This window comes from Melanerpes formicivorus, unplaced genomic scaffold, assembly GCF_026170545.1.
Source record: "Melanerpes formicivorus ecotype bairdi unplaced genomic scaffold, bMelFor1.0.p_v2 SCAF_7, whole genome shotgun sequence".
NCBI lineage: Eukaryota > Metazoa > Chordata > Aves > Piciformes > Picidae > Melanerpes > Melanerpes formicivorus.
Window position 1 is genome coordinate 21,624,465 of NW_027142359.1, and position 19,337 is coordinate 21,643,801.

The 19,337-nt window shown below is 45.0% G+C and overlaps 2 protein-coding genes across 3 annotated transcripts in view; one reads left to right on the forward strand and one right to left on the reverse strand.

Moving 5' to 3' along the window:
• COLGALT2 (collagen beta(1-O)galactosyltransferase 2) overlaps positions 1–5,625 on the forward strand; it is a 70,944-nt gene extending 65,319 nt beyond the window's left edge. The window contains exons 14-15 of the transcript XR_010987696.1: positions 4,889–5,057; positions 5,278–5,625. The gene's annotated coding sequence lies outside the window, so the exon portion shown is untranslated. The remainder of the gene's footprint in view (positions 1–4,888; positions 5,058–5,277) is intronic.
• RGL1 (ral guanine nucleotide dissociation stimulator like 1) overlaps positions 1–19,337 on the reverse strand; it is a 77,271-nt gene that overhangs the window by 5,711 nt on the left and 52,223 nt on the right. Inside the window, exons 6-14 of one of the 2 annotated variants that reach the window (XM_068141334.1) lie at positions 16,531–16,664; positions 15,369–15,584; positions 11,075–11,178; positions 9,476–9,560; positions 7,436–7,525; positions 4,998–5,084; positions 3,760–3,792; positions 2,210–2,331; positions 1,050–1,139 (exon numbers count right to left, since the gene is read on the reverse strand). In XM_068141334.1, coding sequence (XP_067997435.1) covers positions 1,050–1,139; positions 2,210–2,331; positions 3,760–3,792; positions 4,998–5,084; positions 7,436–7,525; positions 9,476–9,560; positions 11,075–11,178; positions 15,369–15,584; positions 16,531–16,664 — 961 coding nt within the window. Of the gene's footprint in view, positions 1–1,049; positions 1,140–2,143; positions 2,332–3,759; positions 3,793–4,997; positions 5,085–7,435; positions 7,526–9,475; positions 9,561–11,074; positions 11,179–15,368; positions 15,585–16,530; positions 16,665–19,337 lie in introns of both variants that reach the window. The other variant, XM_068141333.1, reaches the window with a different exon arrangement.

Below are 19,337 nucleotides of genomic sequence, written 5' to 3' on the forward strand. Positions count from 1 at the left end.
AAGAGGCAGCTCAAGACCTGCTTGATCACTATGAGTAAACAAAACAGTGCATGAAAGGCACTAGATGGCCAAACACCACCACAGGTCTTCAGAAGGCAGATTTGTTCCCTTGCTCAGTGAAGGTGCTACGAGTACCAGTTTAAGAGGCTGAATGGGGATGTGCAGCAGGAGATCACAGCAAGTGTAAATTACAGACTTGTCCTCCTGAGACTCATTTCTAAATGCAGGTCAAGTCAAGGTAAAGGAGTGTCAAAGGAAACAGACTGCTCTGACATACGAAGTAGAGACCCCAGGCCCACTAGGTGCTATGTCAGCACACAGGCGATGATCTAGAACAGCTCAGAGAGGTGTCACTCATGGTTGCCAGGGCGAATTATGCCAGGCTTTTCCACATTATTGATTTCCAAAGTACATTCAAGGTGCAGATGGAAAGATTGTTCAGACAAAGACTGCACAGTACAAACAAGCTGACTGTGGAACGTTCTCTAACGGCAGCTGCTTAGCTGCCTGCCCCGATCTCCACCCACCTCCCGCTTGAATCTTTGTGGTATTACACTAGACTGGACTGTGTTGCCATCATCATTCTTCATCCTTCTCTGACTTGAAGGCAATTAGGTAGATTGCTTCTGTTATCAAGTGCCTTTTTGCTAACCTTCATGTTCATCTTAAAACCCTGCCGGGAATTTTTGCATGTGTAGAGCAAACTAGACTACTAACAGGCCAGGCTGTATCCTCACTTGTTATGTTCTACTGCTGCATTCAGGGAAGTCAGGACACAACAGACACCAAATTTATCCTCCATCACTACATTTGTTCCTTTTCCTGACACCTTAGGAAGGCTCATTTGTTTCTAAGCTCACTAATGACCCTTGTGACTCCTTCTAGCAACAGAAAGGGACAGCTCCAAACAGCAGCACATATTCCTAGCTGATGGTGTCTCCTGAAAGCCACACAGCAGCCTGGAACCCTGGCCAGGTTTTACAGATGTTTGTCTGCTTTATTCAGGTTGACATTAACACACCACGAGCCCTTTGCCCCATCACACTCACAGGCTGAGCCTCTTCACCACGCTCTTCCGAGGCTTGGGTGGTGTGGTGCTGATGTCAGCAGCTGCTTCAATCTCCCGTGAAAGGCTGAAACTGCAAAAGAGAGGCCACCAGGTTAGGTTTTCTACAGGCAATACTTTCAGTTCTGTCTCTCAAAGTAGCAATATTCATGAAATTCAATAAACCTTCAGTGATTCCCACTTCACAGAAGCTTGCAGCCCCACAAAGAAGAACACAGAATCGTTGTTTCACTTGGAAAAGACACTTAACATCACTGAGTCAAACTGTTCTCTAACTCTACCAAGTCTGGTGGTAACCATGGCCCTCAGCACCACCTCTCTGCATCCTTTGAACACCTCCAGGGATGGGGACTCGACTGCCCCCTGGGGAGCCTGTTCCAGTGTTTGAGAACCTTTTTCAGTGAAACAGTTTCTTCTAATATGCAACCTAAACCTCCCCTGCTGCAACCTGAGACCACTTCCTCTCATCCTATCACTATAGCTCTTTTACATTTTACCGTGCTGAAGGAGATGTTTCACTTTCTCATAATGGTTTTCAAAAACAGTGCTTTTTTGGATCAAGAAAATCAAGCAAATACTTCATGTGAATCTTGGATAAGCTGTCTTTTTTACTACTAGTCAATACAATGCAATACATATCTGCTTACATCAGTGCAGCAGAGTAGCAGTCAAAACCTAGTACGATCGTACAGCGCTGTCAGTAAATGGTCTTGGGAGGATCTAGTAGCACAGAGATCAGCCAGGATGTAAAAACCACCCCAAACACCCTGGAGACATTGATCTGGTGAGCACTCAGCAAGCTCTGTGTTGCCTTGGCTACCTGCTGCCCACATCCACCAGCCAAACATTCAGTGACTGCATCTTCCCTTAGGAGTGACTTCTGAGGCTGTGTCTGCACATACGGACAGCCCAGACACAACAGACTATCTCATTTCAAAGTCAAAAGCCTGATTTCCAGTCTCAGACCCAAGCGCTCAACAGGTTTTCTCCAGCTGTTTAGCAGGAGGCAGATGTATTTCCACTCCCCCTGAGCAGCAATGCACACAAGTCCCTGTAAGAGGATAGCCAAGGGCTGACCTAACGTGCCTGTGGGTGGGAGCAGGGTAGGAAAAGCCTGGCTTGCCAGCTGGACTAAGAACACACCTCTCCTCCTCAGTTAAACGCTCCTGTCTCCTGAACCACTGGATGAATTTTTGGTTTGGTGTCAAGCAATAGCTGTTGCATGCGGATTGCAGCAGCTTAATTTGGGCAATGACTTCAAATTCCTAAAAGAAAACAAATAAGCAAACAGGAATTCTAGTTAGAAAACAAGATAAAGGCAAACTCACTCATTTGTATACTAACCATATGCCCCAAGAGACCCAGGACAAACTGGGTCTGACCTGCAGTTCACAGTAGCACGCAGTATCACAGTATCAGTTTCAGTCGAGTGTCTATTTCAAGAACCAGTTTGTCAGACAGTGACACGTGGCTTTTTTGTGCACTGAGATGTGAGCATTTTACCAGGCACACACAAATTAGAAGACAAACACAAGGAAACCTGCTTCATCACAGAGCTTGTCCCAAGGACTGTCTGAAGTGTAATGTCAGTGCAAACCCACTGAAAGCAGCACTGCTGGGTGTTCCTCCAGGAACAAGGGTAGCAAAGGGTTATAAGTAAGTTTTTAAGCTCCTCTGCTGACCCTACCCATTCTCTACTGTGCTGGCCAGGCCAGTTCTGAGAGAAAAATCCTGCTCTGTTCTTAAGTGGTTCTCAGGCAGCAAGCAAAAGTAAAAATCTGGGGGGTGCCAGCCACAAAATCAGTCTGGTCCTCCCTGGCTTTGCACATTGTGCACTCATGCTTACACCAGAGGAAAATAAACTGCTGCCCCAGCTATGGGTGACTAGAACACTGAAATAATTACAAGTCCCTTAAAAGCAGGTTATTGACTCAGGAATGGAACCAATCCTTGGCTTGACAGCTTTGGTGCTGGTTTGTACAAAGCTGGGCTGATGACCATGGAGAAGCTCCTGTATGGCATTAATGGTATCCTGAGTCATGCAGTCAGACATGCAAGGCTAGAGCAAGCAGTGGTTGGTTTGTAGAGCTGGAGACAGCTAAGGGAAGGAAATAGCTCTGTCACAGCCAAATCCAAGTCTGCTTTCAGACCCCAGAAGGGAGATTTGGCATGACTTCACTTGGACAGATGTCACCCTAGTACCTTTACTCCTACACAGCATTACTTATCTCTGACCAACAAGGCTCAGGCTGAAAGGGAAGACTGAGAGCATTGATTTCTCAAGTCCTGTGTACCTAGTTTGTTCTCTGCAGCCTTTTACCTACAAATTGTTTACTGCAGCAGAGGAACAAATGAACTGTATCTCCTGGAAAGCAAAGGTCTCATGCTGCCAGGTCTGATTCAACACACAGGACACACATGTCATGTATTCCCATGGACACCAAAAGGAAGGAATGAGCATGCCCCAGAGGTAAAGCCACTCAGTGGCCCACAGCTCCTCTTCCCCTGCTGCACACATCTGAAGTAGGCTCTCTTGCTGTGCCACCCCGCGGTGTTTGGCAGAGCCTCGCAGCATTTCAGAGATCTAGTTTTCCCTCACAAACTGGCACTAAAATGAATGGGTTTGTAGATGCAGAGACACATGTCCTTGGCAAGAGAACACTGTAGAAGACATCACAGAACATTCAACTTACCCTTCGCCTCTTCTCAAAGTTTATCAGGCCACCCTGTTGGAAGGAAAGGGAAGGGATCAGAGTAGAAGAGCATATGCTCAGTTGAATGTAATCACAAACAGGATGAAGCAGCAAGACTAATGTAAAGCACAGACCTGCCCTGAGCAAGGGCCTTCTAAAAATGCCTGTTTCCAGACCTGGTATAAACCCTAGCACTCATAAAGCTGAGTCCCCAAAGGATGTCTGTCCTCATGGCCTACATGGCAATCTGCCCAAGAAGGAAAGCCTGGTACAAGAATGCTCATAAAAGCTGTGTTGAGATCAGGCCTGGAGAATGCTAGTGGGATTTTGCATGCAAGAAACAAGCTTGGCTTTTGTCTGTGCTGTGGGGCTTGAGTTCAGCAGCGTTCCCACTGACCCTCAGGAATACCAGCTGAACACAACCCATGGACAGAAGGGAAACGGCCAAAAAGAGAATGGACATCTAGCAACCTTACTACTTTAGTGCAGTTTGGCAAAACAAATGACAGCCAAAGAAACCAGCAGCTACTGCCAGCCCAGAGAGAGGGGTGCAATCCTAAACACCAGCACAAAGAAGGCTGAGTGCCTGTAGCACAGCTCCTCAAGTGTCTCCATGAATGGGGCCACATTTCAAAGGTGTTTGAAAACCTTTGAAACAAACACCTTGGGAAATTGGCCCCATCCTCAGTCTCTGTGAAACACCAGACTGTTGCAATCCTTTTTCCCTTCCTGTGCTAGATTGGTTCCCTCTGCTTGTTCAGTTTAAAGAGAAAGGGAAAAACCCAAGTCTTGAATCACTTGAGTCAATACTGAAGTACTTCAGTGATCAGTATTTTACTGATCTAAGGATCAGTAAAGGATCCAATCACAAAATCACAGAATCACTTTGGTTGGAAGAGTCTTTTAAGATCATCAAGTCCAACCATTAACCCAGCACTGCCAGGTCACCACTAAACCATGTCCCTCGGCACCACATCTACACAGCTTTGAAACCCCTCCAGGGATGGGGATTCCAACACCACCCTGGGCAGTGAGATAACTGCACTCAAAGTCACACAAGATTCTTGTTGCAAATAAAATTCCTTCATTTCCTTTTGGTGTTTTCTTTTCTATTTTTTTTTGACAACAGGTTTTTATGAGCTGCATGAGAATCCAGTAGAAGACACAAGAATGGGCACACTCAGAGCTGGAAAGATAGGGAGGCTATTTAGGATTCAAAAATAATCATACCACTTTACCTCAACATAGTCCTGAAGGGCTGTGTCAAGCATGATGAGATCAGTGAGGAAGGTCCCAAGGTAAGGAACTGTGCCTTGCATCGCCCCCTGCAAAAGATCAGAGCAACAGTAAGAAAACTAAATAACCAAACAGTGGTCTTACAAATCATGTTTTCTTTCATTCCACCATCCTCAGTATCTAATCTAGAATTGAAATCAAATTCTAATGAGAACAGGATGCTCTCACCAATATTGCCTAGTGGTTTTATACTGCAATGTTGCCTACACTGATTTTTAACAGTGGGTCACCAGGAATCCTGCTTGTGGAAGAAGCACTGAGGAAGGACAGGGTCCCTGGTTACCTGCTGCCAGAGAAGGAGCTGAGGAGTGGTCCTGACTAGCCTATGGAAGGAGTTTCTGCTTCACTCCAGTGGATTTTCACCTGATGACGGTATACCATGAGACAGGCAACTCAAATCAAATGCTTTCCTCCAAGAAGTGCCCATCTGTTTGGGTGGGTTGGATTGGTTGATGGGTTGGACACGATGATCTTGAAGGCCTCTTCCAACCCGGTTTATTCTAAATATTCTAAATCTTCCCCAGCTATTCACCTCATTTTAACAGTAATGATTCATGTTGTAAACCACCTCAGCTGCTAGAAGCAGTAGAGCCTGGGCTGCAGAGTTGATGTTTCCACACACTTGTGAAGGAAATGCTTTTTTCTACCATCCAAAAGAACATGGATTTTTCCCAGTTGAATTAAAAATGATATGCAACACTTTGGCCTCCCTGTCATAGTATCACAGTATCAGTCAGGGTTGGAAGGGACCACAAAGATCATCTAGTTCCAACCCCCTTGCCATGGGCAGGGACACCCCACACTAGATCAGGCTGGCCAGAGCCTTGTCCAGCCTGGGCTTAAACACCTCCAGGGACGGGGCCTCAACCACCTCCCTGGACAACCCATTCCAGGGTCTCACCACTCTCATGGTGAAGAACCTCCTCCTCACGTCCAGCCTGAATCTCCCCACCTTCAGCTTCATTCCATTCCCCCTAGTCCTATCACTACCCGAGATCCTGAGAAGTCCATCCCCAGCCTTCCTGTAGGCCCCCTTCAGATACTGGAAGGCCACAATAAGGTCACCTCAGAGCCTTCTCTTCTCCAGACTGAACAGCCCCAAACTGTCCCAGATTTCTCTTCCCCTGTGCTTTTAAATCTTTGCCAGCTTGGACACAAAAGCCATTTTTATCAGCAGACTGGAAAGTGGACACATTTTACAAAGCCATCTCTGTAGAATTCTCTGTAGTTTTTGAGCTGGTATGTCAGAAGCATCATGACCTTGCTTAAAAAAGATTCTTGCTCTGGTTAGAGTCAATTGTCTTGATCACAAGAATTCCAGTATTTACATTACCTATCTTACTACATGAAATTGTGTGGTTTTCCATCTATTTCTCTCTAAAGGCTAACCAGAGTAGTTAATGGGAGGGCAGAAACTAGACAGTTGAAAAAGGTGAACACATGTTTGTATTCATCAATCATTTCATAAAAAAATCACAGACTGGCTTGGGTTGGGAGGGACCTTCAGATACCATCTAGTCCAACCCTCTGCAATGAGCAGGGACACCTGCAGCTAGAGCAGGATGCACACAGCCCCATCCAACCTCACCTGGAATGGTTCCACCACCTCTCTGGGAAGCCTGGGTAGTGTCTCACCATCTTCAGTGGAATAGGTATCCTTGTGGCTAGCCTAAATGTCTCTTTTTAGTTTAACACCATCACCTGTTGTCCTGTCACAACAGGCCCTGCTAAAAAGTCTGCCCCCAGCTTTCTAGGTGGCCCCTTTAAGCACTTGAAGGCCACAAGGAGGTCTCCCTGGAGCCTTCTATTCTCCAGGCTGAACAACCCCAAGTGTCTGAAGCCTGGCCTCACAGGACAAGGCTTCTAGCTCTCACATCATTGCTGTGGCCTCCTCTGGCCTCACTCCACTAGGTCCCTGTCTCTGCTGTGCCAAGGACTCCACAGCTGGCCCCAGCACTGCAGGTGGGGGTCTCAGCAGAGCAGAGGGGCAGAATCCCCTCCCTCCACTTGCTGCCCACACTGCTGGGGATCAGCCCAGCACATGCTGAGTTCTGGGGCTGTGAGTGGGTAGTGCTGGCTCACATTGAGCTGCTATGTGCACATTTTATACACACAGAGAGCACTATCTGCTCACTGTGATCCACAGCAGAAGGGGATACATTTACAGGGCCAGGCTGCACAGTCATTCTAAACCTTTCAGTTCACTTGCTTTTTGTCAGCAGTGCTGTGGTTGTTTCTCTTGACAGAGCACACATTATGAGCATCACCCACTGCGTGCTCGCTTTGTAAAACACCTTTTCAGATTGGGCTTCTGCCATTCAGCAGTTAGGTTAATCATGTCACCAGCACAAAAAGGGGAGGAAAAAGACCCCAAGCATACCATATCTTTCTGACTTTGCAGCCGTCTCTGTGTCCTCTTCTGGGTTTCTTTCACGCTGCTGTCCAAATTTGCAAATTTGGATGTTCCTTCCTGTGAGGTAAGGGAGAATTAAACACAATTAATGCAGGAGCTAAGTGGCGAGCTGGCAGCTGCACTGATGTCAAATAATTGCAGATGCATTTAACCAGGCAAGCCAGGCCAGAACAAACACTCACTGGGCAGGTTCATGTGTGGAGGTACACGTGCTAATTTTCTGGGAGTGGTACACTGGGAATTCTGAACAAAATCCCACAAGCTGACTGACTGTGAGGGAAGTTTCCTCCAAGTTTGGCCTCTGCTCTGGCCAAAGCTAAGTGCTGCTCAGAGCCTCTTGGGAGTTTCAACCAGAGAAGTTTGATATACTTCAGGTGGCCAGATGCTTCTCTGAACTCCAGACAACTCACAATCTCAGGATCTCTGTTTAATTTCCTTGTCAGGACTGCTACAAGTAAACATCTCTCTATCTTATGTAATTCTTTGTGGTTCTTTCTATGCCACAACACAGAGATCCAGCAACTACCCTCTGTGGCTTATTGACTGATCCAAAACCACGCAGGAAACGTAAGTAATAGGTTTTCATCTCCACAATTCAAGCTTTCCTGTGAATGGATAAGCTATTTCACAACAGATCCTTTAGCCTTTATTCCTCTAAATCCATACAGGACACTGGGAGTTACTGCTTTTTCTTCCAGTGGTTGGACAAGTAGGGGATGAATCACTATCCATGGCTTTTTAAGACAAAACAACAGCCTGTGCTTGTAAAAATCCTCTCCAACATCTACTTCTCTCAGTCACAGCTAATGATCAGGTCACTCAAACTGTATTTCCTTCCTCAGCTGCAGAACAGGAGTGAATGAAGGAGTGTTGTCTCCATGTCTTCAAGACACTGAAAGTTGCAGTGGAGATTCTCAAACAGCAGCTGGGGTGGGTTAGCACAGAAGCTACAACTGCAGCTGGCAGCAGGGCTGTTGTGTGGGGAGGAGAGCACACAGTGCTCCCTCTCTCGTGCTGGCCAACCTGTTCCATAGGGCATTTTGCCGGCCCTGTACTGAAGTGTGCAGGATGGGTAGCAAGGCCAAACACAGCTTCCCTGGAGGGACTATTTATAGTAAAAGAAAACAAAGCTGTTCAGGATTCAGTGGTCATCAATCCTCCCATTGTTACAGAACGGTCCAAGAGGAGAAGTAGGAGAGAGGTTCTAGCTATTCTGTGGAACCTTTCTCCTCTCACTGCTTTCAAAATGGTTTGCCAAGCCACTTAGGGAGAGCGATTTGTTGGGAGCCAGAAGGTCTGGGCTCAGACTGAGCTGTTGTTCTGTCTTTCTAATATTTAGTTTAAAAAGCTGTCCTGAACACACATTTTCCCTCTGTGCTTGCCTCACCTGCTTTAAAACAGCTACAGATGTTGATAAATATACGAGAAACAAAACAGGGAGAGGTTTGGATGTGTTCACCCATCAGTCTCTTGAGCAAAACACAGTGTTTCAGATACCCAGGCAAGGCGTAAGGTACAAATGCCAGGCTGACTGGAGAGAACTGCCAAGATCCAAACTGGTTTACTGAAACTTTTTTATGTAAACAGAAAAATCTGCCACAAATCTTCCTTGGTTTCTACAGAACATAACCTTTCCCTGCTATTCTTCCTCACTCCTTTCAAGCTCCTGAGCTTGTTGGGGTTCACCCAGGAGAGTGCAGAAGTCAAATTGTTTCAGACAGAGCCTGCTTTGTTGTCCATCTGGCCACACACAGAGCAGGAAGCCTGTTCCTTCAAAATCCCCATCCCTGTTTTCTAGTTCCAAGAAAGGTACGGGATAGTTGGATAAACATCTTGGTTTAATTCCTCAGCTGAAGCTGAGTGGCGTTGTTCCAGTGAAAGACCTCTCCTGCTTAAAGCACCTTATCCAGTATCACAGGCAGAGCTGAGCTTTGGCAGTTGGTTAGGGAAAGGGCTACCTCAGCTTTGACTGTGACCACAAACATTGCAATTCAAGCTAAGTCTCACCTTCATCAGCAGCTCCCTAGTTGTCATATAGTTGTCATGGTCTGAGAAGGTATCAGACAGCTCCTCCAACAGCAGCACTGCATCTCTGCAACAGGAAAAGATCGAGTCATTTGTGCTAGCAGTAAGCACTCTAAGTCAGACCAGGTCAGTGTTTTTTCTTATGTGTCATTAACAGTTGGGCATATAAAAGACACCACCACCAAAATGTATCCAGTGAGATGTGGAACCTCTACTAGGAACCTTCCTGGGATCATCTGGTGCACCCAATAAACAAACAAATGCCACAGGTATGCAGACCCAGAGCAGGGCTTTCAATCACACTGCAGGGCATGAGACTGTGGTTCTAAGAAGGTAGTTAAATGGATTCAAAGGAACAGAAAAATAGCAGAGAGAGGTATCTCAAGCACTTCATTTTTGACCTTGCTCCATGCACTCTGAAAAGCTAGAAGCATTTAAGTGTATTCTATTGCCCAGTGATAAAGGTCACAGAATGGTTTGGGTTGGCAGGGACCCTTAAAGGTCATCCAGTCCAACTCCCCTGCAGTCAGCAGGGACATCTTCACCTTGATCAGGTTGTCAGAGCCCTGTCCAACCTGACCATGAAAGATGACAATGTTCTGCTCAGGAACACAGGGCAGCAGAAGGAAAGGCCCACCTCTGTGCAGGGGAAATGCAGCAGTGTACTATGTGACAGTTTCCTTTGTTTATCAGATGCAAAGGAATGAAACCTCTCCTTCCCAGAAGGAACAAGCAGGACACCATCTTTCCTACACAGAGATTTCTGGTGTCTTTGGCATGCAGTAAATACAGCAGCTGCACATAAAGGTATTCTCCTGGAAGAAATCCTGTCTTCAGTACAGACTGAGGTTTTGTAGTCTGGGGATATGTTTAAGAAAACATCAGGACTAGTGGAGCATTAGCAAGGGTTTGTCATAACCTGAACCTCCTCCAACTTCACACACATGGCTGTTGTACTCTGTATGTTATTCCCAACAAGCTTTTCACTTTGCAAGAGCAGAGCCTAACATACAATTCAGGAGAAACCTGGGATGAGAAGGAGGGACTGAGAACAGTAAGTTGACCCACTCTAACAATGGTGATAACTGTGTTTAAGACCTGGCTGGATGAGACACTGAATAACATGGTCTAGTAGGAGCTGTCCTTGCCCATGGCAAGGGGGTTGGAACTAGAGGATCTTTAAAGTCCTTTCAACTCAAGCCATTCTATGAAGATTCTATGATTCAAAAGAGAAAAGACAACAGGCAAGTACCACGGTGGCCTTGTGCTGAACTTCTGAGAGTGGTAGGCATGAGCTGGGTGGGTAGCTAGTCCCACAGCTTTTCAAAATAGGTTGTGGAAGATCCAATATGCTATAAAAGTCAGAAGAGACCCGGTATCCCTGAGGGCAGGTTGCCCCTTCAGTATGAAAGAGGAGTTCATGCCTGAGCCTCACAGGAATGAGGAGCTCTTCTGAGAGAACAGATGTCCATGAAGGAGCAGAACAGGAAGACTGAGAAGACAAGATGAAAAGACAGAGCACTGAGTTTTTTTGCCTTTGTTTGGGACCAGCCACAGAAGCAGGAGAAGGAGACAACTTACTTTGCAACACATGCCCAGGACCTCTTTAGTCGAAAGATGGAGTTGGACTGCAGTGCTGAAATGATGGCCCTCAAGGAGGAAAAGTTCTTCAGCATCCTACATTCCTGTGAAAGGAGTGGTTAGAAATACAGGAGCATTAAATGTCAGCATTACCATCATGCGAGTGCTCTCCTGTTTGACCGTTGTCATGCTTGCTACACATTCCCACTGCTAAGCAGGCAGCTGTACAAATATTGAGCATCAAAAATATCACTCCCCATCTCCAGTCACCAAGCACTTTATGGGCTTTGGCACTTAAATCTTGTTTTCCTCACTTTCATGTATTTGTGGTGATGTTGCAGTGCTACAGGTTCCAGTCCTAGTAAAAATAAGAGTGGAACAGAGTCTACAAATCTGGGCTAAAGAGCACAAATGTTACACTTCTTAAAAAGCCCTTTATAGCTACTGACCCCTTTTAGCCTTTAGGTGAAAAACCCAGGCTTTGCCTCCTTGTATGTGGTATTTAAACTGTAACCCCTCCATCACCTAAGTGTCAATTAAAAACAAAGACCTGCAAAGGAATAACCTGTTATTCAAGTATGTGCACACTCCTAGAGAGAAAAACCTTCACCACTCATCCAGAGCTGGGGTCAAATCCTAACAGGTTCATGAACATTTCTTATGCAGCATCTCTGTGGCAGAAGCTCTGATGGAAAAGCACACTGAAAAACTTGATTCTCAAAACAATAGCACAGATTCCTGGCAATGCAGGTAGAAGCAAGGAGGAGGAGGGGAAAGTCTGGCCTGTGACTCTTCAAGGAACTGCTGTTTATCTGTCGGTGGCTCATGAAGTAGGGCAAGGGCACCACAGACTTAAGGAACTCTCACACAAATAGAAGCTCTCACACAGAGGCATCTGTACATGGAAATTTAGCAGACAATACACAGGAGAGTTTGACTGCAGGGAGATGAGTGTTTACTAAACTGCAGTTCCACTTTTGCACATTTTGATGCCGCTGATTGTTAAAGTAGTAACACTGACTATGTAAAGAAGCCTGACAGTGAAACAGACATCATTTATCTTCTTTGTAAGATGAACAAATGTGACTTCAGCACAAACAGCTCTGCTCATGAGTGGCTTTACAACTGACTGAACAACTAAGGCAAGTACTTTTACTCCCATTTATTCACCTATAAATAATCTTTGTGAAACTTAGGAGGCTACATTTAACATCTTGTGCCTTAAGGAGACTGACTGGGTGGACTTGAAGCAGTTAGCCTAGACAAAGACTGAGTTCAAGATCATGAGGTAGGACATGCAAGACCTGAAAGTTATGTGTGCAAGGTTTGGGGCCAAAGGAGCTACATATCAGCTCTTCTTCAGGGACTGACACATTTAAGAATCAGATCTTTGTGTTAAACTTGAAATTCAGGTGGGGACAACATAAATTCAGAGGCACAAACATTGAGATTTCCTTCCCCCCCACCCCTGCAAATACAAGGGGAGTTGGGACTGGAAGATGCAGTCTGGAAGCAGCCTGACTTAACTGCACATTGCCTAATTTAGAGCACATTAGGAATTCAGTATGGGATTTTGTGTTCTTAATGATTTAACTGACTGCAGACTGAACTTCAGCAAGCTTTCATTTGTATATAAGAAGGATTTTTAAGAGTGGTTTGAGTAACTTTGCTTCATGCTGTGTCCTTCACAAGGGAAGACCAGAAACAATCCTGTGCAGAAACAGCTTTGATTTGAGAAAAAATAAAATGAAGTGTAACAGGATATTAATTATTTCATTATACTTCTTATTTTTAAAGAAAATACTGTGTCCATGAAATTGGCTGCTCCTGCTCAGGAATCTTAGATCTAGGTGGAGCAGAGAGGGCTGGCAGCTAGAAAAAGACTTCAGTTTATCTTGCAAACCAAGAAAATGGACCCAGAAAGTCACAGCCAGATAACAACCATTGTACTCCCCACTGCTGTGTTACAGAGTTAGCTGTCAGTGAATAACTGCACTCTAATGAGTGGATTAGTTTCTAATTCAGGCACCTAACTATTCCAAATACTCATTTGCATGCACAAAGCAAGCTGCTTTCTTCAGAAGTGGGCAGCTAAGTACACATGCAAGTGGCTGTTCTACATGTGCAATTATTGTCCAGAGCATGCACATGCATTTTTCATGTGCTTACCTAAGACTCAGCTATTTAATTATGTGTATCAATTAAGCAAAGGGATAGCCACTGAATCAACAGAGGAGAAGAACAAAGCTCCCCATCCCCAGAACACGTATGCTGAGTGTGCTGCCTGTCCTGGCTGCCACAGCTTGAGCAGGAAGCAGCTTTGGACTTGCTCGCCCAGCTGCAGTCCAGAAAGGTTCCTTTTACTGGTGCCTTCTCCAGCTTAGAGATCTGCACTCAGAAAGTGGGAATCAAGCTTCCTAATCCAGCCACATGGGCTATAAAGCAGCCATCAGATGATAACACAAATGAGTGGATGTAAGCGTCAGAAGAGAGGTGACAGACTTCCTTCCCCATACCAGCTTCCTGAAGCATGCAGTGGCTCCAACTGAAGTGCCAGGACTAACAATACTGTCTCAGGAAGCATAGAAAGGGCATTGTCAAGGCTGGAGAGCTTGGCTTGAGCTTTGCATGGCTGCTTAGTTTGTACAGCTCGGAAAGAATCCGTGGGATTCTTAAAATGAAAGTCCACACATGTCCATATGGAAGTGCTTCAAGGTTCTCTAGTCGACTCTAGTCGAGTGCCAGCTGCCCAGTGCTCTGAAGGGCAGTTACAAAGATTACTGTAAAATATTAAAGATAAAATCTAAGAAATCAGCAAACTGTGGAGTTATGTGAAGAAGGCATGCAAACCTTTTCATGCAAAGATGAAGAAACATCTAACCTGCTATGAGAGAATGGAATTGAAGGTTGAAAATGTGTTCAAGAAACACGTGAGACTGATAAAGCAGAAGAGGAGGAGACTGGCATCATGTGCTAACTCTATACTTATTTTTTCTGGTGACTGCTGCACCTCTCACCCCACCACGTCCAGCTGGTTTGTACACCTGATGTAAACTGTGAGTAACTCAGTGGCAAACTACCCTTCAGCCTCAAGAACATTTCAAAACAAAGCATTGTATTTACTTTACTTTCAACATAAGTGATTGTCCCTCTGTACTGGTGAGGCCACACCTTGAATACTGGGTTCAGTTTTGGGGCCCTCTCCACAAGAACGACATTAAGGTGCTGGAGTGTGGTGAAAGAGGGCAACAAAGCTGGTGAAGGGTCTGGAGAACAGGTCTGGTGAGGAGCAGCTGAGGGAAGCAGGGTTGTTTAGTCTGGAGAAAAGGAGGATAAGGGGAGACCTCCTGGCTCTCTACAATCCCCTGAAAGGAGGCTGGAGTCAGGTTGGGGTTGGTCTCTTCTCCCTATTAACAAGTGATGGGACAAGAGGAAAATGCCTCAAGTTGCACCAGGGGAGGCTTACACTGGATATTAGAAAAAACTTCCTCATTGAAAAAGTTCCCAAAGACTGGAACAGTCCCCCAGGGAGGTGGTTGAGTCCCCCCAGAGACGTTTAAAAAAGGCAGACATGTGGTGCTGAGGGCCATGGTTTAGTACCAGCCTTGGCAGAGTTAAAGAGTGGTTGGACTCAATGATTGATATTGAAGGTCTTTCCCATGCAAAATGATTCTTTAATTGTGTGATGAATATGAAGGTATGAAGACACAAACAGCTGTGCTGTCCTCTACCACATCTGATTTCAGCTCCCACTGTGTTCACAGACAGAGGAGAGGGAGCATTTTGCTCATTGACTGAACATCAATGGCCCAAGACAGGTGACCACAAAGCTTATTCTGCCTGCACCACTGCCAGTCTAACTCCACTCTTGTTGAATATTCCTTTGAAAACAAGTCTAATCTTTGAATGCTATCAACCTTTGGATGCTATGAAGCATCAGTTCACTTCTTTCACTGATAGGAGCAATATTTCCTTCCTAGGGAAGTGGTTGAATTTACCCTTGTCTTATCATAAATCTTATATTATCAAGTATATGGCACTCCCCATCTGCCTCACCCACTAATTAGAGCTCCCAGCCCTGTGAAGAGAGCAGTACCAACCCTATTTCCATGGTGGGGAAGAAGCTAAGGAGAGGAAGGGGAATACTTTATCTGTTATTACAAAGAAAAGCAGTCGAAAGCAGAAAGATTTAGAGCTAAGATATTCACTGGCCTGGGACCAATGCATACAACCCCTTTATCCCCTCCCACCTCCCACACCAGAAACATTAAAGAATAGAGAATAAAAGCTTTACATGTGCAACATGAATCCACTTCTCAATAATCTTGGCTCTTTGCTGTGTTTTGAGTTCCCTGTTCTTCATGACAGTGCTGAGAACACAATTGGTAACTGCATTGAACTGAATGATGGTGGCTCTGATGGTAGGTACCAGGTGCTTGTTTTCTTCCTTGTCCCTTCGAGACCAGATGCTTCCCAAACAGTGGTGGGAAACAACTTTCTGGAAGAGTTTCTAGAGTGAAATAGAGATTTTTTTATGTCAGCAGGATTCTCCTAGACCTCTATTGTCCACATGACAGTGAAGAATGTTTACAGGACAATTTTTATCTAAATCTAATGTGATATTAAAAAGGTAAAGATTTACTTTCTCTTAGTTTAAAATAAGACTCTTTGGCATATTATTTATAGGCTTGATACTCTAGAAAACCTGTCAGCTAAATAGTCCTGGGAAAATCAGAGACAGCTTTAGATCAGTTACATGACCAAGGGGAAAGGGAAAAAAAACCCAAAAAGATATAGTGATATTTTGAAGGAGATTAATATAGACAAACCAAATCAGAACACTACGAGTTACCTGTACATCTTTAGGCCAGATAGTAACACAGTCAAAATGTGCTATATCTCAGATGTCAAACACTGAACTTTGCCAAGAAGACTACACAGTTCACAGTCACACCTCAAACAAACCCAACCAAAACTTCAGAATGACTGAAGGAAAAAAGTCCAGTGAAGGAAGCAAGTTTGGTTAACCAAGTAGAGCTGTGCTGTGTGTCTCAACAACCTGCACAATCCCATCATGGTGGGGGGTTGGGAGGGACCTTTGGAGATCATCCAGTCCAACCCCCCTGCTAAAGCAGGGTGACCTATAGCAGGTTGCCCAGGATCACAATGTCCAGGTGGGTTTGGAATGTGTCCAGAGAAGGAGACTCCACAGCCTCTCTGGGCAGCCTGCTCCAGGGCTCCAGCACCCTCACAGCAAAGTTTTTCTTGATGTTGAGGTGCAATCTCCTCCATTCCTGTTTGTGCCCACTGCTCCTTGTCTTATAACTGGTCACCACTGAAGAGTGTTTCACCTGCTTTTGAACACTGTACTTATACAGACAGAAATTTAAAAGCAGACTACAGAAACCCAGCACTATTTCCCCTCACGTCTCAAGCTCTACACTTATTCTACATACAGCATCCATGTATGTCAACTGTTCAGCCACTAGGTCCTCTTGGAAAGAAGAGAATTCTACATCATCTTCACATTGGATCTCCAGTTCCTCTTTATGATCCAGGTCACAGAAGGTAATATTAATGAAGTTGTCACCTGTCCAGGATACAAAAACACAACTTAATAAATGTGTACAGCAAGCAGTGAATCAAAGCAGAAGTTTGAGACATCACAGTATATATTGCAGCAGAATGCTCCAAGGGGGCTGGCCTGATGTCATGGTCCCATTGTGATGTATGTTTTAGCAAGAAAGAGGTTGACCTGTAGATTAAATTGGCAAACAAAAGGTGGAAGAAACAGAAACAGAGTTAGAATTGAGCTGTTCAGGGATTCTTAGCAGAGAAATGGCTTAACCCATTTTCTAACCTTTCTTCTGAAAGAAGAAACATCAACCACCCCCAACAAAAATTCCTTATCAGCACTGCTGAATTTTGCTAATCTAAATTTCAGTATTTATGCATTTTATAATCTGTAAACAACAAAAAATAAACTGCAGAGGAACAAGACTGCAGTTGTCTCCCCAAAATACTGCACTGGGAATGTTCTTACGTCCAGATTTCATCTCCCACATGTGAAAATAAAGAGAGCTATCAGATTTCTTGGCACCATTTGTGGCTACATAGGCTGTACTGAAGAAAGTTTATTCCAGCATCCCTCACCTTCCCTCTCTGGGAATGCTCCCCAGCAAAAGGAATACCACCTGCAGCACTAAGCTGAATGCTTCATCTAAACTTGCACTGGGCATCGTCGAAGAGGTGGGAGAAGAGAGCTGTTTCAATCAAGTCCTGTGCAGAAGGGAAGGGATTGCATGGATATTCCCATGCCACCTTCTGGCTCCCACAAGTTAGGAACAAAGCCATATTAAAACACAAAGAAATATGCACTAATTTCCCATGGTGGAGGAGGAAGTCAAACAGAAAACTCCTGAAAGCAAATCCTCTTCCTAATCCCTTTTACCGTAAGGCAGCAGTAACTCCCTGAGAAGGAAGGAAAAACAAAGTGGACCTGAAGACTAACACCACAAGCACTGAGCTTACTACCAAGGAGATTTCATTAACAACAGCATGCAGTGCATGTCTGAGTATGTTGTGCAACACTTCATTACCCAACTAAAGCAAACATGAAAGCAACAAAAGCAGATAAAGTGAGACTTCATCACTGGTTATCAAAATACTCTGGTTTTCCTTTCTTCAGCCATTAGCACAAACACAAACCAACAAACAAAAAAACCCCAATCAGCAACGTGAATTGCTGCAGTTTTGATGTAAGAAATTAGGGGTACAGGCTGCACCCAGACTTCCATCTGTACATTCACTGACAGAGCTGAACTCGATAAATGGAGACCTCTGTCCCAGCAGGGCTTTTCTGTGGCTGTTTTGTAAGAATACACATAATTAAATGGACTTCTGCTGAACTGTTAGAAGAGTCACACTTTTTTCCTCTCTCTTTTTGGCTGTGTAACTCCTCACTTTCTTTTTGGCTCTTGAAATTCAACTGAAAGTCCTCATCGTTGCCTACTCAAATCCTCACCGTACGCCTCTTTTTCTCCCATCTTTCTCACCTTCATAACCATGTAACCAGTCTTTTCCATAGCCTCCAAGAAGCTGGAATCCTCTCGTACTCAAGCGTCTCATCATCTTCAAATCACCCAGATCCCCTTAACCCTCTCCAAGCCCAGCTGCCCTCTTGACTTTGCTGAGGGCAACCACGTGCCCCTTCTGCATTTGCAGTCTCTGACTCACCTTGGGTTGTATTGCTCAAGCTGCAAGAAGTGAGGCCAGGAACAGCTTTTATCTATGGATCTGGTTCTGCAATCTAATCTGCTGGCATAGTTGATGGCAGCACTGAATGGAGCTCTGATTACCCAAATCAAACTGCCGAATTAGGACCCAGATTTGTAAATTCAGACCACAGGATGAACGCTTTAGGATTACAATTATCACCCAGCCTTGATGGCAGACAAACACATTTAGAGTCTTGAAGGAACTCGCTGAAAGAAGTGGCAATTCTAAAACTCCTCTCTGCAGGCCTCACAGGTCAGCTGTGTTCTCCTTTTATTTTGTTCTAATTCACAGCCTCTGTTCTGCCACAGTTTATCACATTATCTGCAACAGTTTCACACAGACTGACCCATCTGTAACTTGGAAAAGAACCTTTTCAACTGTTACTGGAGGAAGTTACTGCAGAAGCAGAGCTACTGGGAACTTCTGCTTGCTTTGAACAAGAGATGAACCCAAATATAGCTCTTGGGAGCTTTCTTTGATTGCCCCGTGAGAACCTAATCCAGGAAAGGACATCAATAGGCCCACATGGACAATCCCATTCACCTGCTTGTGTTCCATAGGGAAAATGCCTGGGCTTTGTGCACTACTCCTTTTTATGTCAACAGTAATGACTGAGTTAATTTGGTGTTTCGCAGCATTACACCCTGCGATGGTATTTGTGGAACATCCGGCAGACATGGGTTTTATGGGATGAATTGGGGGGGTGGGGGGTGGTGTTTCTGTCATTTCCTTTATTACATTCATTATTCCCTCCTGCCCCTTTGCCAAAGCTGGAGGCTGATCCTAGTTCTCACTCACACACTACATGAGCTCCTATGGCTTTCCAGCTTGTGGCACAGGAAGCTTTCTGAGCAGGATAAGGGTATTTGTGGGGCTGGAGGCTGCACACAGCATATCTGTGTTACTACAGCTCACTATTGTTTCGGTCCACTGTGACCCCCAATAACGTCAGATTTTCCTCTGTCCTTGGATACCAGCAGACAGC